Genomic DNA, 14179 nt, shown 5'->3' with positions numbered 1-14179 from the left:
TTTCAATACACAGTCTGTTGACTGAGTGACTGGGGTCTGTCTTGGCTGGGTGGAGGGGGACAATATTTCCCATGGCAGCTGCCTTTCCCAGTGCACATGACATTGTAATTGTGATCAAAGACTCAGTAACATCTTTGTCTCCTGACTCCCTTTGGCTTTCTTAGAAGTCTCAATTGCAGTCTCAGGATCCTATTGGTTCTTTAGGATTTCTTCTTATCCCATCTCTTGCCATACCATCCCTTTCTGTGAGCCCTGATGCCACGCAATGGCCTCCAATTGGAGGCTTCCAATGTGGCCTCCATAACCAACAGTCTTCCCTCTGCCAGTCCATCCTGAAGGCCACGCTGCTCAAACATTTCCAGTGACTGTGAGGTCGAGCTTGACCTAATCATATTGGCATACAAAACCTCTTTGCCCTCCAAGTCTCCTCAATTCAGTCAATCTTTGTTCTCACTATTAGGGGCACCACGTCATAGTGGAAGGAGTGTGTGCCCAGTCACGGGATTGCCAAGTCGAAGAGTGTGGATGATGTAGCTTTTATACACTCCCAAATGGATGACAGGAAGGAATCAAGCATTTATTAAGCCCCAGGCACCTTAGAAATATTATCTCATGTAGTCTTTACAACAACCCTACGAGCTTGGTCCAGTTATTGTCCCCATTTTGCAGTTGTGGAAACTGAGGCAAACAAAAGTGAAGTGACTTACCCGGGGTCACACAGCTAGCAATTATTTGAGGCTGAGTCTCAATTCAGGTCTTCCAGACTCCTGGACTAGGACTTTATCCACTGGGCAACCACCTCACTACCTCCACCAACAAACCAACCATTAGGGAAAAAGTATGTGTTAGTGTGTGTTTCTACAAACCCTCTCCTAACAATGCCTTTCCTCTATTGTTGCCTTGCCTGTGTATGAACTTTTTAGCCTTTTTGTATGGTTTCTGATAATCTACACTTCTTTCGTTATATATCTTTAGAAATCACCATGAATCTACCAGAAGTGTATCTGAATGGTGTCAGGCCAAAGGTTCCCATTTATACTGGTCAGCTATTGTGTTGTCTTCTGTGAATATGGAGTTTCTTTGTGTGCTTAGAGAGTGGGGCCCCAGGTTTCCACGCATCTTCTGACATACTACTGTGAATGAACAGTGTTCTTGGGGATAAGGGGGAAAAAAGAGGTTGATAGGAGATTGGAAGGTTCCTGAAGGAAAGCCTTGATGACCCCTAATGAGCTGCCTCCCCACCCAGTTCTTACTTTCCCAAGTTGCCCTAAACTGATCTCAGGAATTGTGGGCAGCTACCAACGCTGCCATCCTGGCTGTCAGGGAATATTTGCAACGCCCTGGCTCTCTGCCAAGGTGGGGATGAACTCTTCTAATCTGAGCTCAGCCATGGCACATTAGAATGTATCAGAAGGAACCTGCTCCACGCTCGAGGGGAAAATCCCAGAAAGCCTCAAAAGCACAAAATCAGTTCCCCAGGGAACACACCTCCTCTCATCGTCATCCCCTCAGATTCTGCCTCAAACATTTACAAGTTACGTCCCTGATTTCCATCCCCCCCCCCCAATCCAGCTGACAAGGCCCTCTCCCTCCTGAGATAATGTGGGAGCCATAAGCCTGGATTCCTCTTGGCTCCTCGTCACTTTTCACCTCATAGTAACCTGGCCCAGGTACAAGAGATCCTCCCCTCTCTTCCCCCAGGCCCAGTGAGTGCCAGATCCTGGGACTAGGTCTTTAAGAAATAAAAACATCTTTGTTTCCCCTTCGACCAACTCAGCGCCTTTCAAGATTCTAGATGCTCAGTGGATGTTTATTAAATTAAACAGAACCAAAAAAAGACATCCTTAAAGGGAGGCCCATGATGGGAATCTGTGAGAAACCTCTGAGGATGGATGCATGATCGAGTGCAGATACATGAGAGATACCAAGATTCCCCTCCTCTGAAGCCAAGGTTATGATGGGCATTTTTCCTCCCCTTCCTAGATATTAAGCCTAAACTTTCAACCTGACTTCTTGTCTTAACTTTCAAAGTTGATCTTGGGCATATCTTTGGATATTTGTTTTCTTGTAGGTGTAACAGCTATCAGGCAAGTAGAAGGAACATTAGGCTTGGGTTCAGGAGAGCCCTAGGTTCAAATCCCATCTCCAGCATTCACTATGAATGAAGTGGGCAAGTCTCTCTCCTCTGGTGCCCCAGTTTCTTTATCTGTAAAATGGGGGTAAGCATAGTATCTGTGTCATAGGGTCCTTATGAGGCTAAAATGAGATAATCAATTGTTAAACATATTAAATGCTTACTATGTGACAGTCACTATGCCTTGGGCTGCATATGTATGTTTTCTAAACTTCCGAGCAGTGTATGAATGCCAACTAATTTTATTATTGTTAAAAGAATTTTCTTAGATGGGAAGAAATTTTAATATTTGTTCTCTTCTCACACCTGGGAGGAAAGGAGGAGAGATTTCCTTCAAAGATCCTGCTGGACCAGGATGTGGGAAAGAGTTTTCCCTATTTTCAGAATTTTCTCTCTTCAGGATCAGTGTCAGCACTGCCTGGGGCAAAGAGGAAAGGGAGCTGGCCTTTTCACCAATAAGACCAGAGGTCAAAAGCCACCTCTGTCCTGTGGTGTTTTTGTGATGGCTGGGCAAATCACTTCATGTTCCGTGCACTGCTCAACTCGCTCAGCCGATGAATGGCAAAGAAAGGGCTGGTAGAAAAAGTTCTTTAGTGGGAGATCTCTATTCTGATTCGATTCAGTTCACCTCGATTTGCCTCAGTTTTCTCATCTGTAAAATGGGGAGAGCAATAGCACCTACTTTCTAGGGTTGTAAGGTCCAAATGAAATGATATCTGGAAAGCACTTTATAAACTTTAAATCCCAGTATAGAATTCATAATTACTATCATTATGGTGACTCTGTGGATGCTGGTGATGTCTCAGCATACACAAGCTGATGCTAGGTGGAAGGCATTTTAATGAAATCGGGGAGAGTACTGATCCTTCTTGCTGTTTGTACTGAGCTCAAACTGCCTTTCCTGTTGTAGAAGCTGGTTGGATTATGCCCAGTCGACGGTGCCCCAAGCATGCAGTCAGCACTAGCTGTATGTAAAAGGGGTCCCAGGTGTAAGCAGGTGAAGTGACTGTGGAAGCCAAAAGCAGTGGCCCTCTATGGCAGAGCTTCCCTAGATAGGAATGGAATAAGTGCCCCAAACCATGATTTCATTGACTATAATCATTTCTAAGCAGATGATTCCCAAATCAACGTCCTAAGTTTTTGTCTTTCTTGTGGACTCTGATCGGCAGCTCTAGCTGCCTGCTGGACAGCTCCAGCTGCATCTTCCTTTGGGATTGCAAACTCAGCCTGTTAGACAGTCCCTTCCATGCCTTTGGTGCTGAAGAAATGCTTGTTGAACTGGATTAAACGGAGCTGATTTTGGTTAATAACATTAATAATAATAGTTAGCATTTATATAGCACACCTACTACATGCCTGGCACTCCGCTAGGTGCTTTATTTGATTCTCACGAAAACCTCATGAGATAGCTACTGATATTACCCACATCTTAGAGCTGAGGAAGCTGAGGCAAATGGAGGTGAAATGATTGGCCCAGGGTCATACTATCAGTATATGTCTGAGTCAGGATTTGTGCTCTAGTTTCACTATACAGAAAGGAATAAATAATAAATAAATAACAACAGCAATAAAAGTAGCATTTATTATAACAACCCAACCACACTGTGCAAAACCCACAATAAAAACCAGGGGGCTTATGGGAAAAAATAGGATTAGGGACATAATGCCTAAAACATCATTAATCTGTCTGTCTGTCTGTCTCTCTCTCTCTCTCTCTCTCACACACACACACACACACACACACACACACACACACACACACACACACAACCTAGGAACCTAATAAAAATAGGAATTAAGTCATATACATGTTAAACGATTAAGGTCGAAATACTACAATTAGTAGTATTGGCCTTGGCTGCTACTCAGCCCATAGCCCAGGCTGCCCAAGCAAGTTGGGCAGAGGGAGAGTTGATCTTGGCAGAAGGGGGTGAGGAGATGGCAGAGTGAAGAATAGCCCTTTTCTCTACTCCCAGCTCTCACAGCACCAGAAAAGATACCACAAATATAACAGTTATCTTGACAAAGGCTAGAAGTATATACATGTGGAAGTCAGTGTCAGAATTAGGGTTACAACTTGGGAGTCATCTGCATTCTTGCTGTTTCTTGAGGATGTAATTGTTCAGAAGTGAACTTGAAGTTCAAATAATGCTCAGAGAGTTTCCTAATGTATCAATTGTGTTGGAAAAATTTTATGTTTTCAAAATGCTTGTTATAGCAGAAGCGACGGTACATAAATATGCTCAGGAGCTACGACCTCTTCATACAAGTGCTGCAGATTGAAACCCTTCTGTGGCTTTGTAGATAACCTTGCAGTTATCTGAATCATTGACTTATTGAAAGTTTACGTGATTCTCTGGGGGTCACACAACTCATGACCATGGGGGATTTGAGCTCGCATTCTCCTGACTCAAAGCCCAGAACTCACAGTCATTCTGACACAGTGCCCCTTTGATGTTACAGTTATCCTGTCCACTTCATGGGGGTTAGTAGTAAGCACCCCAACAATCTGGAAAATCCATATCAAATTTTTTGGCCCTCCCTTCACACCAGAGAAGAATTCTGATTTTTTTTCTTTTTCCTTTTGCCAGGTATTCACAATAGCTTATTGTAAAATTTGAGTTGACATAAAATATTATACGCATATTTTATGCATTTCTGAGTTTCCAAACTTTCTGTGCCATCTGCTGGCCTTTGTGTGTCATCTGTGGCTTCTGAAAAACTCCCCTCAAATTCTCATTTAATTTCTTATGCTGACCTGTGACATTATTACCTCCTTGGATTCTCATGCAGGTCTTGTGAGGCCAACAGTAAAGACATTATTCATTTTTTTTCACATGTGAAGACTGAGAATCAAGTTATATGACTTTCCCATGGTCATATAGTTCTTAGAATTTTCAGAGACAGAATTTAAACCCAGGTCTTTCCAACTTACCATTTGATGCCCTGTTCACTGCCTCTTGGGAGAAGTGAGCTTTGAATTGAAAGACCTAGGATCAACCCCTAGCTCTGCTGCTCATTTTGACCCTGATCAAGTCACTCTCCATCTTGGAAACAAGGACTTTGGATAACCTCCCACATCCTTTCCAGGTCCAGCAGTCTAAACTTTCAGTAATGTTGAATTTCTTGAATATCTGATTTGGAAATAATTTGAAATTTTGTATAATCTTGTAGGTGGCAATAATCGCAGGAAACTTTGAGCTGGCTGAGTATATTAAGAATCACAAGGAAACAGATATTGGTAAGTGAAATCCACATTGTTTTGATGATGGTCATGGGGAGTACGTGGTTTCAGCTGGGGATCCCCTCCCATCTTTTGAGATTCTTCAGAAGAAAGTAACATCAGAGAATTAGGCAAGGCTTTACCCAAGCACCAAGCAGGATCCTGCCATCTTCTTTGTTTTCATTCCATCTCTGAGAGCCTGTGGTTCTGCAGAATTTTCTTTTCCCTGGTCCATGGAGACACCTGAATGCACAGAACTCTGATGTAGCATGTTTACCTTTCTGAGAGCTAAACATACCCTTGGGAAAACAGGTGGAGTGACATGTCTGACATTGATAGTTTCATTCATATAGCACCTTGAGTTACAATCCTAATTGAAGATTTAGAAATCTCTAATTAAATACGACATGATATACTCAAATTCCATTTAAATAAATTAGTTCGGAGAAGTCAATTAAGCAAGGAAAGAAGATGCAATTGATTGTGTCTCCCTTTTCAGCCCGTTAGCAACTTCTGTCTCAATGACCATCATTCTTCTTTGCCCTACACCCTTTGCACAGTCATTTCTCTTTGCCACAAAGAGAAAGCTTGTGCCCATGTTGGTTGTCCAGTGTGAATGTGCTTGCCTTGCATTACTCACCCTTAGGAAATGGGAGGATTCGATGTTGATGGATGGTGGAGTGTTTGGCCTCATACCCTGCTAATGACTGGGCAAACCCCAATAGGGGAGGCACTCGGCTATCATGGCAGCCCTTGCTCAGCTCCTCCTTGATGGCATCATGGGGACTGATGAGTTGATCTTTGTCAAACAGTCAAGATGAGCTGTGCTCACTGATTACAGGAGACATTTAATTACCATCTCTCTAATTCCCCAAAGCAAACAGGATAGATTTAGATTAAGATCTCAGAGTATCAGTGGCTTAAAATGAATTGGAAATCTATTAAATGGGAACAAATAAAACAATAGAGCTAAGTGAGTCTGGACCTTTCACTTGGTGTGCTGAATACCTTCTGAAATGTTTCCCCAGATAGGAAGAAATTACAGACCTGAGGCATTTCCCTCTAGATGGAACTAAGGACAGCATTAGCAGCTCTTTGGAGCTCACACAGAGGAGCGAATTGAAGAGCCACCTGCCTCATCAGCTAGCCCTCTAGAGCTTAGCTTTTGGGATAATCATGATGGCAGTTAGTGACCGGTGACATTTTTAGAGCTTTTCACAGTTTCCCAGACACTTTATATCCTGGAACTCATTTGACCCCACCCCCACCCCAATGAACCTTGGGAAGTTGGTGGTCCTCTTATCCCCATTTTTCAGATGAGGAACTTGCATGTGAGAAGCTAAGTGACTTGTTGAGAGTCACACAACTAGCAAATGTCTAAAGCAGTCTTCAAAACCCTGACTCCACACTTACTGGTTCATCTCTATGCAATGGAACCTCCACTCCTGGTGATTCATGGTGGGTATATATGTCCCTCCCAGAAAAAGTTTGCAAAGCATTGCTAAAGTTTACCCCATCTTGGACAAGATTCTCAAGGTCTAGGCCTACCTTGAGACAGTCTTCATGGACGTCCATCTAGTTGTATGCAACAAGGATTTCTGAACAGAAGGCTGAGAAGGATGAATTTTCTCTGGATTCAAGTCAAGAGGCCTTTAAATGCAAGAGGAAAACTGTCTCTACATTGCAAGAGGTCGACACCATTGAGAACTGTCACAGTGGAGGGAGAAGAGCATTAGAGAGGCCTTGAAAGTCTCATGAGACTCAGTCCAAGAAAAGAGGTGACAACAAACCTGTCATTCCAGATGTCTCTTCACAAATGTTCCACTTAGGAAAAAGAAACAAGATGAGAGGGGACCTAACCTGTGTCTCCTAAGTGCCAATGACTCATACTTGAAGTAGGGTTATGAAGAGGCCCCCTTCCGGAAACAAAATGGAACAAATGAAAGGGCATATTTGGGGAGCCCGAGGGAGAGGAAGCAAAATTGAGCCTATTTGGGGGAGGAGCAATAGAGGCATCCTTAGGGTTAGAGTAAACCCAAACCATTTGGATAGAAGGAGAATATACATGAGGAGTCTGAGAAATTGATCATGAGCCTGGAATAGAGGCCCCCAGAAGCAGCAGTGGTAAGGATGGTAGTTGCCTCGACATCTGATGGACCTCTTTATGTGACAAAAAAAAGTGAGAAGCCGATACCTTCTTGTCCTGCCTTATTAACTATTTCGGTTTTGAAAAGGTGCTGGAACTAACAAAGAAAAATTACAAAAGGTAGCATTTGTATAAGGTTTTAAGGTTTTCCAGCAAGGACTTAAATAATACACATACACACACACACACACACACACACACACATATCCCTTGATATTCACAACCCTGGGAAGTAGATGGTATCATTATCCCCAACTAACAGATGAAAAAGATGAGACTGAGAAAAGTTATGTGACTTGGCTTGCCCAGGACACTCAGCTAATAAATACTAGCAGCAGAGATTTGAACTCAGATCTTTCTGACCTCAACTCCAGGATTTGATCCACTGTACTACCTGTTTCTATCCTGGAGCTTACTTTTACCAACAAGGAGGGGATGATGGGAAGTGGAAGGTAGGAAACAGCCACTCTAGATCTCAGGAGCTGTGATAGAAGACAGGATGATGCCCTAGGTGCTGGCAGATGTATGTACTTTATAAAGAGTACATTTCATCCAGTTCAGAGAAAGGCACATTCACCCAGGAGCAGCTGAAAACTGTCTAGAATGAAATTCCAAAGAATTTGTTCTTCTGTTGATCTTGTTAAGAAAAGGTGGAGAACCTGGAAAGGGGAGAGCTCCTGTAAGGTGGTGAGGGAGAAAAGATGGAATTCTTCAGCTAGTGTTTGGCTTCTCTTTGCTCTGCCAAGGACAATGATCCTTGTCCTTGAAAGGACAGAATAAACATGACTAATGAAGAGGTGAAGCTCAGTTGAGTGAGCAAATTGTCAGAGAGAACTCACATGACCCTGATGAGTTCAAATAATGCAATGGGAAAGACCTCACCTACATTTGGAGCAAGGGTCACAGAAGGGTCTTCTTACTAGTAAAGTAAAGGTGTTGGGTGAGCTGACCTTCCAATTCTCCCACAATTATCCTGTGAACTCACCAGCCCTGGATGAAGACCATTGCATTGAGTTCAGCAAGCTTTTCCTAAGGGTGGAACCTGTAGAAGATGTTGCTAGATGCCATGGGTACTGTTAGAGGTAGCATGGCCTGTGGATGTGACTCCGTATTGTAATCCAAAAGACCTGGGTTCAGATCCTGCCTCAGACACTTACTGGCTGGGTGACTCTGGGCGGTTCATTGACCGTTTGCCTCTGTTTCTTCCTCTGCAATGAGAGGAGGGTAGATGATGGCCTCAAGGCTCCTTTTTGGCTGATCCCCAAATAGTCTCAGGGAGCTCATATCCCTTTGGAGGAAAATGACTTGAAAATGGAGAAATAAATCAACAGTAGATGGAGGAGAGGGACAACTGACAACCGAAGTCACTGAGGCATGTGAAGACAACTTGGAAATCAATTTCTGCTGTCCAAGGTTCTCATCGACATGGCAGTACAGCAGGCCCATCTCTGAGTCACTAGAAGACAAGCAGATTAAAGGCTGGTTAGTCAACAAATGCTAGTCAAAGGCTTCTCTTTGGCAGATGGCCACTGAACTAATCCTGACATCAGACAAAGACTTCAAAGAGCCACAGGTGAGTCTGTTACACTTTCCAGGCATCTGGGACTGTGTGTGCAGAGGCTTAGTGTGTGGAGATGGCCAGTGTAGAGTATCTGGAACTCTTCACTATGTTTCCATCAGTATGGAAGCTCCCAGCTAGAACCCCTCCTCCTCTGGATCCAGGTTCCTAAATTCTCTAGAACTTAGAGAATTGTCAGAGGCTCAGGGAGGTGAGGTGGCTTGCCCAAGATCATCCGGTCAGTATGCAGCACAGGTGGCATTTGAAGTGACACCAAGGCCAGCTCTAGCCACCCGAAAATCTGAAGACATAGAAAGGTCTTCCTCAGCTCTCAGACCAGCCTGATCTTTATGCCAAAGGTCCTTCCCTTCCCCTCCTCCTCACGTGAATGTGCAACTGCAACAGTATAAAAAGCCAGAAATCATTCTTAAAACAGCAATAACCTTGGGCACTTGTTGAGTTCTCGAAGATTTGCCAAGCTCCGCAGATAGTAACTCCCTTTAGCTTCCCAACAGCCCCGGGAGGAAGATGCTATTCCCAGTCTTATTTTAGAGATGGGGAACCTGAGGACTCGGGAGTTTGGAGACTTGCTGTAGAGCCAGTGAGTGCTCCAGGTCACTCCTGCATCCACGCTCAACTTTCTGCTGGCCTGGTCCCAGCTTGCTGCAGCCAGGGCAATGGACATCAGCAAAGTGAGGATGAGCATGCTTTTCCATGTTGTCTGCTCAGCATCTCACTTGGTATAAATGTATGCTGGATTACATTGGGGGAAGGGTTCAGAATAAAGACTTCCAAGGTGCGTTGAGCTTGTTTATTACAGGATTCTCAGCTGAGTATTGGACTGCCCTCCGTTAGGAAGCCTGTTGGAACAGGTCGCAATCTCATAGTTTCTAGCGAGTTGCTCTAATCTGTGTTTTTCAAAAGGTCAGGAGCTTCCTACTTGGTGGACTATTTACATGAGAGTATGGGGCATGGGGGTTCCTTAGACCAGACTGATGAATGCAGTTAGTGAAGAAGGAATGGCGTGCTCAGTGCCACTGGGGAAGCAAAGCCTTCTGTCCTAGAAGCGAATGCCTCAGTTGCTTAGGGCCTGCCTCCAAAGCCAGAGGAGGGCCAGCTTCTCAAGGACCAGTCAAGTCCACAAGCACCAGTGCTAAGTGTGTGGCATGCACAGCCTACATTCAAGGTGCTGTCATTCTAATGGGAAAAGGAAAGAAATAAGCATTTCAGTGTGAAGCACCTACTATGTTCCAGTCTCTGTACAGAGTGCTCTATTAATTGTCTCATGTGAGCCTCACAATAGCCTGCAAGGTAGGTACTCTTATTATCACCATTAGATAATTGAGGAAACTGAGACCAACAGAGGTTAAGTGAAACTGAGGATCACACAGCTGCTAAGTGTCTGAGGCCAGATTTGAAGCCAAGATTTCCTGATTCCACACCCAGTGTGTCCAGTTGCTTCTAGTGGGGAAGACAGCTTGGAAACAATGAGGTGTATAAGAGATACATGCAGACCAAATTGGACTTAATCTTACAAGAAAGGCATGAAGATTGAAGAGGGCTGGAAGATGCTTCACGCAGAAAATGGGGTCTTAACAGAGGCTTGAGGGGCCAGGGTGTAGTGGTTAGGAGGGAGAAAAAGCCAGGCGGGGGGATGGCCAGTGAAAATTTCTGTAGTCAGGAGATAGAGTGTCTTGTGCAAGGTATAGTAGGACTTCTAGAGAATCTGGATCATTGAGTGGAGAGGAGTAAGGTGTAAAGTAGAAAGGGACCAGGATCTGAACACCAACCAGAAGATGTTATATTAGATCCTGGAGGTCATCAGGAGCCACTGGAGTTTATTGAATAAGGGAGTGACATGGTCAGATATGCACTTTAGGAAAGTCACTTTGACAGTTGCATGGAGGATGGACCGAAGTGGGGAGAGACTTAAGACAGGCAGTTGAACCAATAGCCTATCATAGGCATGTGATGAGGAGGGATTGCACCATGGTCATGGCAGTATCTGAGGAGAGGAGGAAGGATGGGAGAGGTGTTGTGAAGATAGAAACCACAGGTCAGGATGACGGATTGGCTACAGGTAGCAATAGATATTGGGGAGTCAGGGATGAACCCTTGGTTGTGAGTCTAGGTGATGGGGGGACTAACATCAATAGTAACATTGATATCTGGAAGAGGTGCGAGTTTGGGGCCATGATGAGTTGTCATGGATATGTGGAGTGAAAGATATCTATGAGATGCATTTCAATATATCCTGTAGGTACTTGGAGATATAAGATTGGAAATTAGAACAATGATTAAGGTTGGATAAATAGATCTGGGAATCATCATCATAGAGATGATAATGGAATCCATGGGAGCTGATCACCAAGAGAAACAGAGTAGGAGGACAGACCCTTGGGGGACAGCCAGGGTCACTAGGGATTTTGTGGATGAGATTTCTCTCCAAACCAGTTTACCATCCTCTACCAAGGTATTTGAACTTTTAACCTTCTGTCAAATGGTGCACCTGATCCAGAAGCATTTTAATTAAATCACTCTCTAACTAACCACAAAATATTCCCTCTCACTTGACAAACCTTGCACTTACTTGTCCATAAATACTTATAATTCATGCAGTGGGAAAAGCAGACCTTCCTAGAGATACTGTCTGGGACAGGAACACGTGGATAGCTCCCACTATTGACAGCATGTGCCTTCAGGCTACATCTAGCTGGCATGCACCCACAAGTGAGGTAACTGCCATCTCTGACACAGCTTCTCCTGATGGTATCATGGTGCCCCATGGTAGGGGGCACCTACTCCCCACTAGGGACTGATTTTTGCTGCTTCCCTTCGGTAGCAACTCTGTGCTCCCCAATTCACTTACTCTATTTTCAGGACTACCCAATACTGTATAATGCCATCCATTATGGATCCTGTAGTTCAGCTCTCCCACCAAGTCAGTTTTCCTTCATCCACTAGTGAGGTTGTGGGGATAATGAACCTCTCCCTCAAGGACACCTCACTTCCCTGGCAACCTGCTTCTTCCATCCCTGATGTGCCTCAGCTCATATTCAGATCTGCCTGCAGCTCAGTCTACCATCAGCAGGGACCTGTGGAAACTATAGCCATCCTCAACCAATGTTTTCACTAAATAATAGATGTACAATAGTTGCTACTGACCATGAAGTTCTCCTTGGTTCCTTAATCCAGACTTTTCCAGGCAGGAGCTAGAATATCTTCTTACCTACGTTGTGTAAGAAGGTACAGAGTCCTGCCCTAAGATCAGGTCTGTTCTTTGAACTCTTCTTAGGACTCTTTTGTTAAGTTTGCTCCTTCCTCAGAACGACACAATGTGTTAGGGTTACTAGATGTGAGTGAAGGAGATATGGGTTCAGATCTCTCGTCACCTAACAACCTCTCATGCCTTCAATTTCCTCATTTGTAAATCGGGAAAATAAGTATATGTTTTAGGCTTTGTTATAGGGATTAACATGACATAAGCATCTACATACATCCCTGCATACATCCACGTTGCAATGCCATTCTTAAAGCATTATATAACCATTAGCTAGAAGCCACTCCGAACTCTTCTCTAAACTCTGCCTCCCTAGAGTGTTTCCCCTGGCTTTCTCAGTTTAACTTTGATTAATTAAGGAGAGAAACCTAACTTAATTTTTAGAGTTCTCTTGCCCTGTGCCTAAGATAAAGTTACCCCAGGCTCTGCTTTCTAAAACAAAAAAAAAATGAAATTAGGGGGACAGGCAGGTAATAGAATTGTCTTAAGTGAGCTTCCCCATCTGTCCTATCTAAAGTAACAGTGATTCTCATGGCTAAAGAACTGTGACCATAGACCCACAGCTCCAGCAGATATCACACCTTGGTCTTCCCCTCTATGACTTCCCCTATGTGATCCCATATAATATAACGTATGTATAATATAGTGCAATGTAATGATGGGCAGCTATTTGGCACCACAGTGGTAAGATTGTGGGGCCTAGAGTCAGGAAGACTCCTCTTCCTGAGTTCAAATCTGGCCTCAGACACTTAATAGGTATGTGACCCTGGGCGAGTCACTTAACCCTGTTTGCCTCCATTTCTTCATCTGTCCAATGAGCTAAAGAAGGAAATGGCAAACCACTCCAGTTTCTTCACCAAAAGAAGCCCAAATAGGAGTCCTGAAGAGCTGGATATGACTGAAATGACAGAATAACAAAAATGTGCTCAAATATTATGGTAAGAACAGGAGAAGGAAAGCTCAAACCACTTGAGGATCTTTGCCAAGAAAACCTCAAATGGGGTCACAGAAAGGTAGACAGGATTCGACCACAACAGCAACATGGGGAATGTCATCCTGACTCCTGCTTCATCTCCTGATCTTCTGTTACACACTGCCATTCACACAATCTCCTCACATCTCGCTGGCTCCTTGCCTTCACTGACTGAATCTTTCAAATTCAGATCTCTTCCCACATTGCTACTCAGTCATGATAATGATCCTCACGTGGAACTCTTATAGGGCTGTAAGGTTTACATTGTATTTAGCAACATTGTCCCATTTGATCCTTACAACAGCCCTAGGAATTAGCCGATATTATTTTTTCCACTTTACAGATGAGGAAACTAAGACATAGGGAAGTGAAATTCCCTGCCCAGGGTCCCACAGCTAGAAAGTATCTAAGACAGGCTACAAACGCAGCTCTTTCTGATTCCACATCAAGTATCTTATCTATTGTACCACTGAGTTGCTTCATCTAGTGGTGTGATCCAGTGGATAAGGTATTGCTCTTGGAATCAGGAAATTCTGAGTCCAAATCCTAACTCAAATATTAGCTATGTATGGGACTTTGAGTGAATTTTTGTGCCTCAGTTTCCTCATATGTCCTCTAAGGTTCCTTCCAGCTCCAAATCCTCATCATCCGTGATGGAGCCAAAGTGCATAGGACAATTGGTTTCCCCTTTATCATGCCCTCTTTCTAATTAAACATTTTGGGTGTCACAATGTCAAAATGTTTCTCCAGAGTTTTTTTGTTTTTTGGCTAAATGGCAAGTAAATGAGGAAATTAATGCTTTGACTTGGGGCTCCACATGCACAAAGCATTTAGCCTTCCTCCTTTGTTGTTGATGTGTATGTGT

At 43.8% G+C, this 14179-nt stretch overlaps 1 protein-coding gene across 10 annotated transcripts in view; it reads left to right on the top strand.

The window, feature by feature from the left end:
- SHANK2 (SH3 and multiple ankyrin repeat domains 2) overlaps positions 1-14179 on the top strand; it is a 709321-nt gene that overhangs the window by 163702 nt on the left and 531440 nt on the right. For all 10 annotated transcript variants that reach the window (XM_072639430.1, XM_072639427.1, XM_072639424.1 and 7 more), the window contains one exon: positions 5309-5375. In XM_072639430.1, the coding sequence (XP_072495531.1) occupies positions 5309-5375 (67 nt within the window). The remainder of the gene's footprint in view (positions 1-5308; positions 5376-14179) is intronic.

This window comes from Notamacropus eugenii, chromosome 2 (assembly GCF_028372415.1).
Source record: "Notamacropus eugenii isolate mMacEug1 chromosome 2, mMacEug1.pri_v2, whole genome shotgun sequence".
NCBI classification, from domain to species: Eukaryota; Metazoa; Chordata; class Mammalia; order Diprotodontia; family Macropodidae; genus Notamacropus; species Notamacropus eugenii.
The sequence above is the reverse complement of the archived record's forward strand: the minus strand, read 5'-3'. Positions and strand labels throughout refer to the sequence as shown.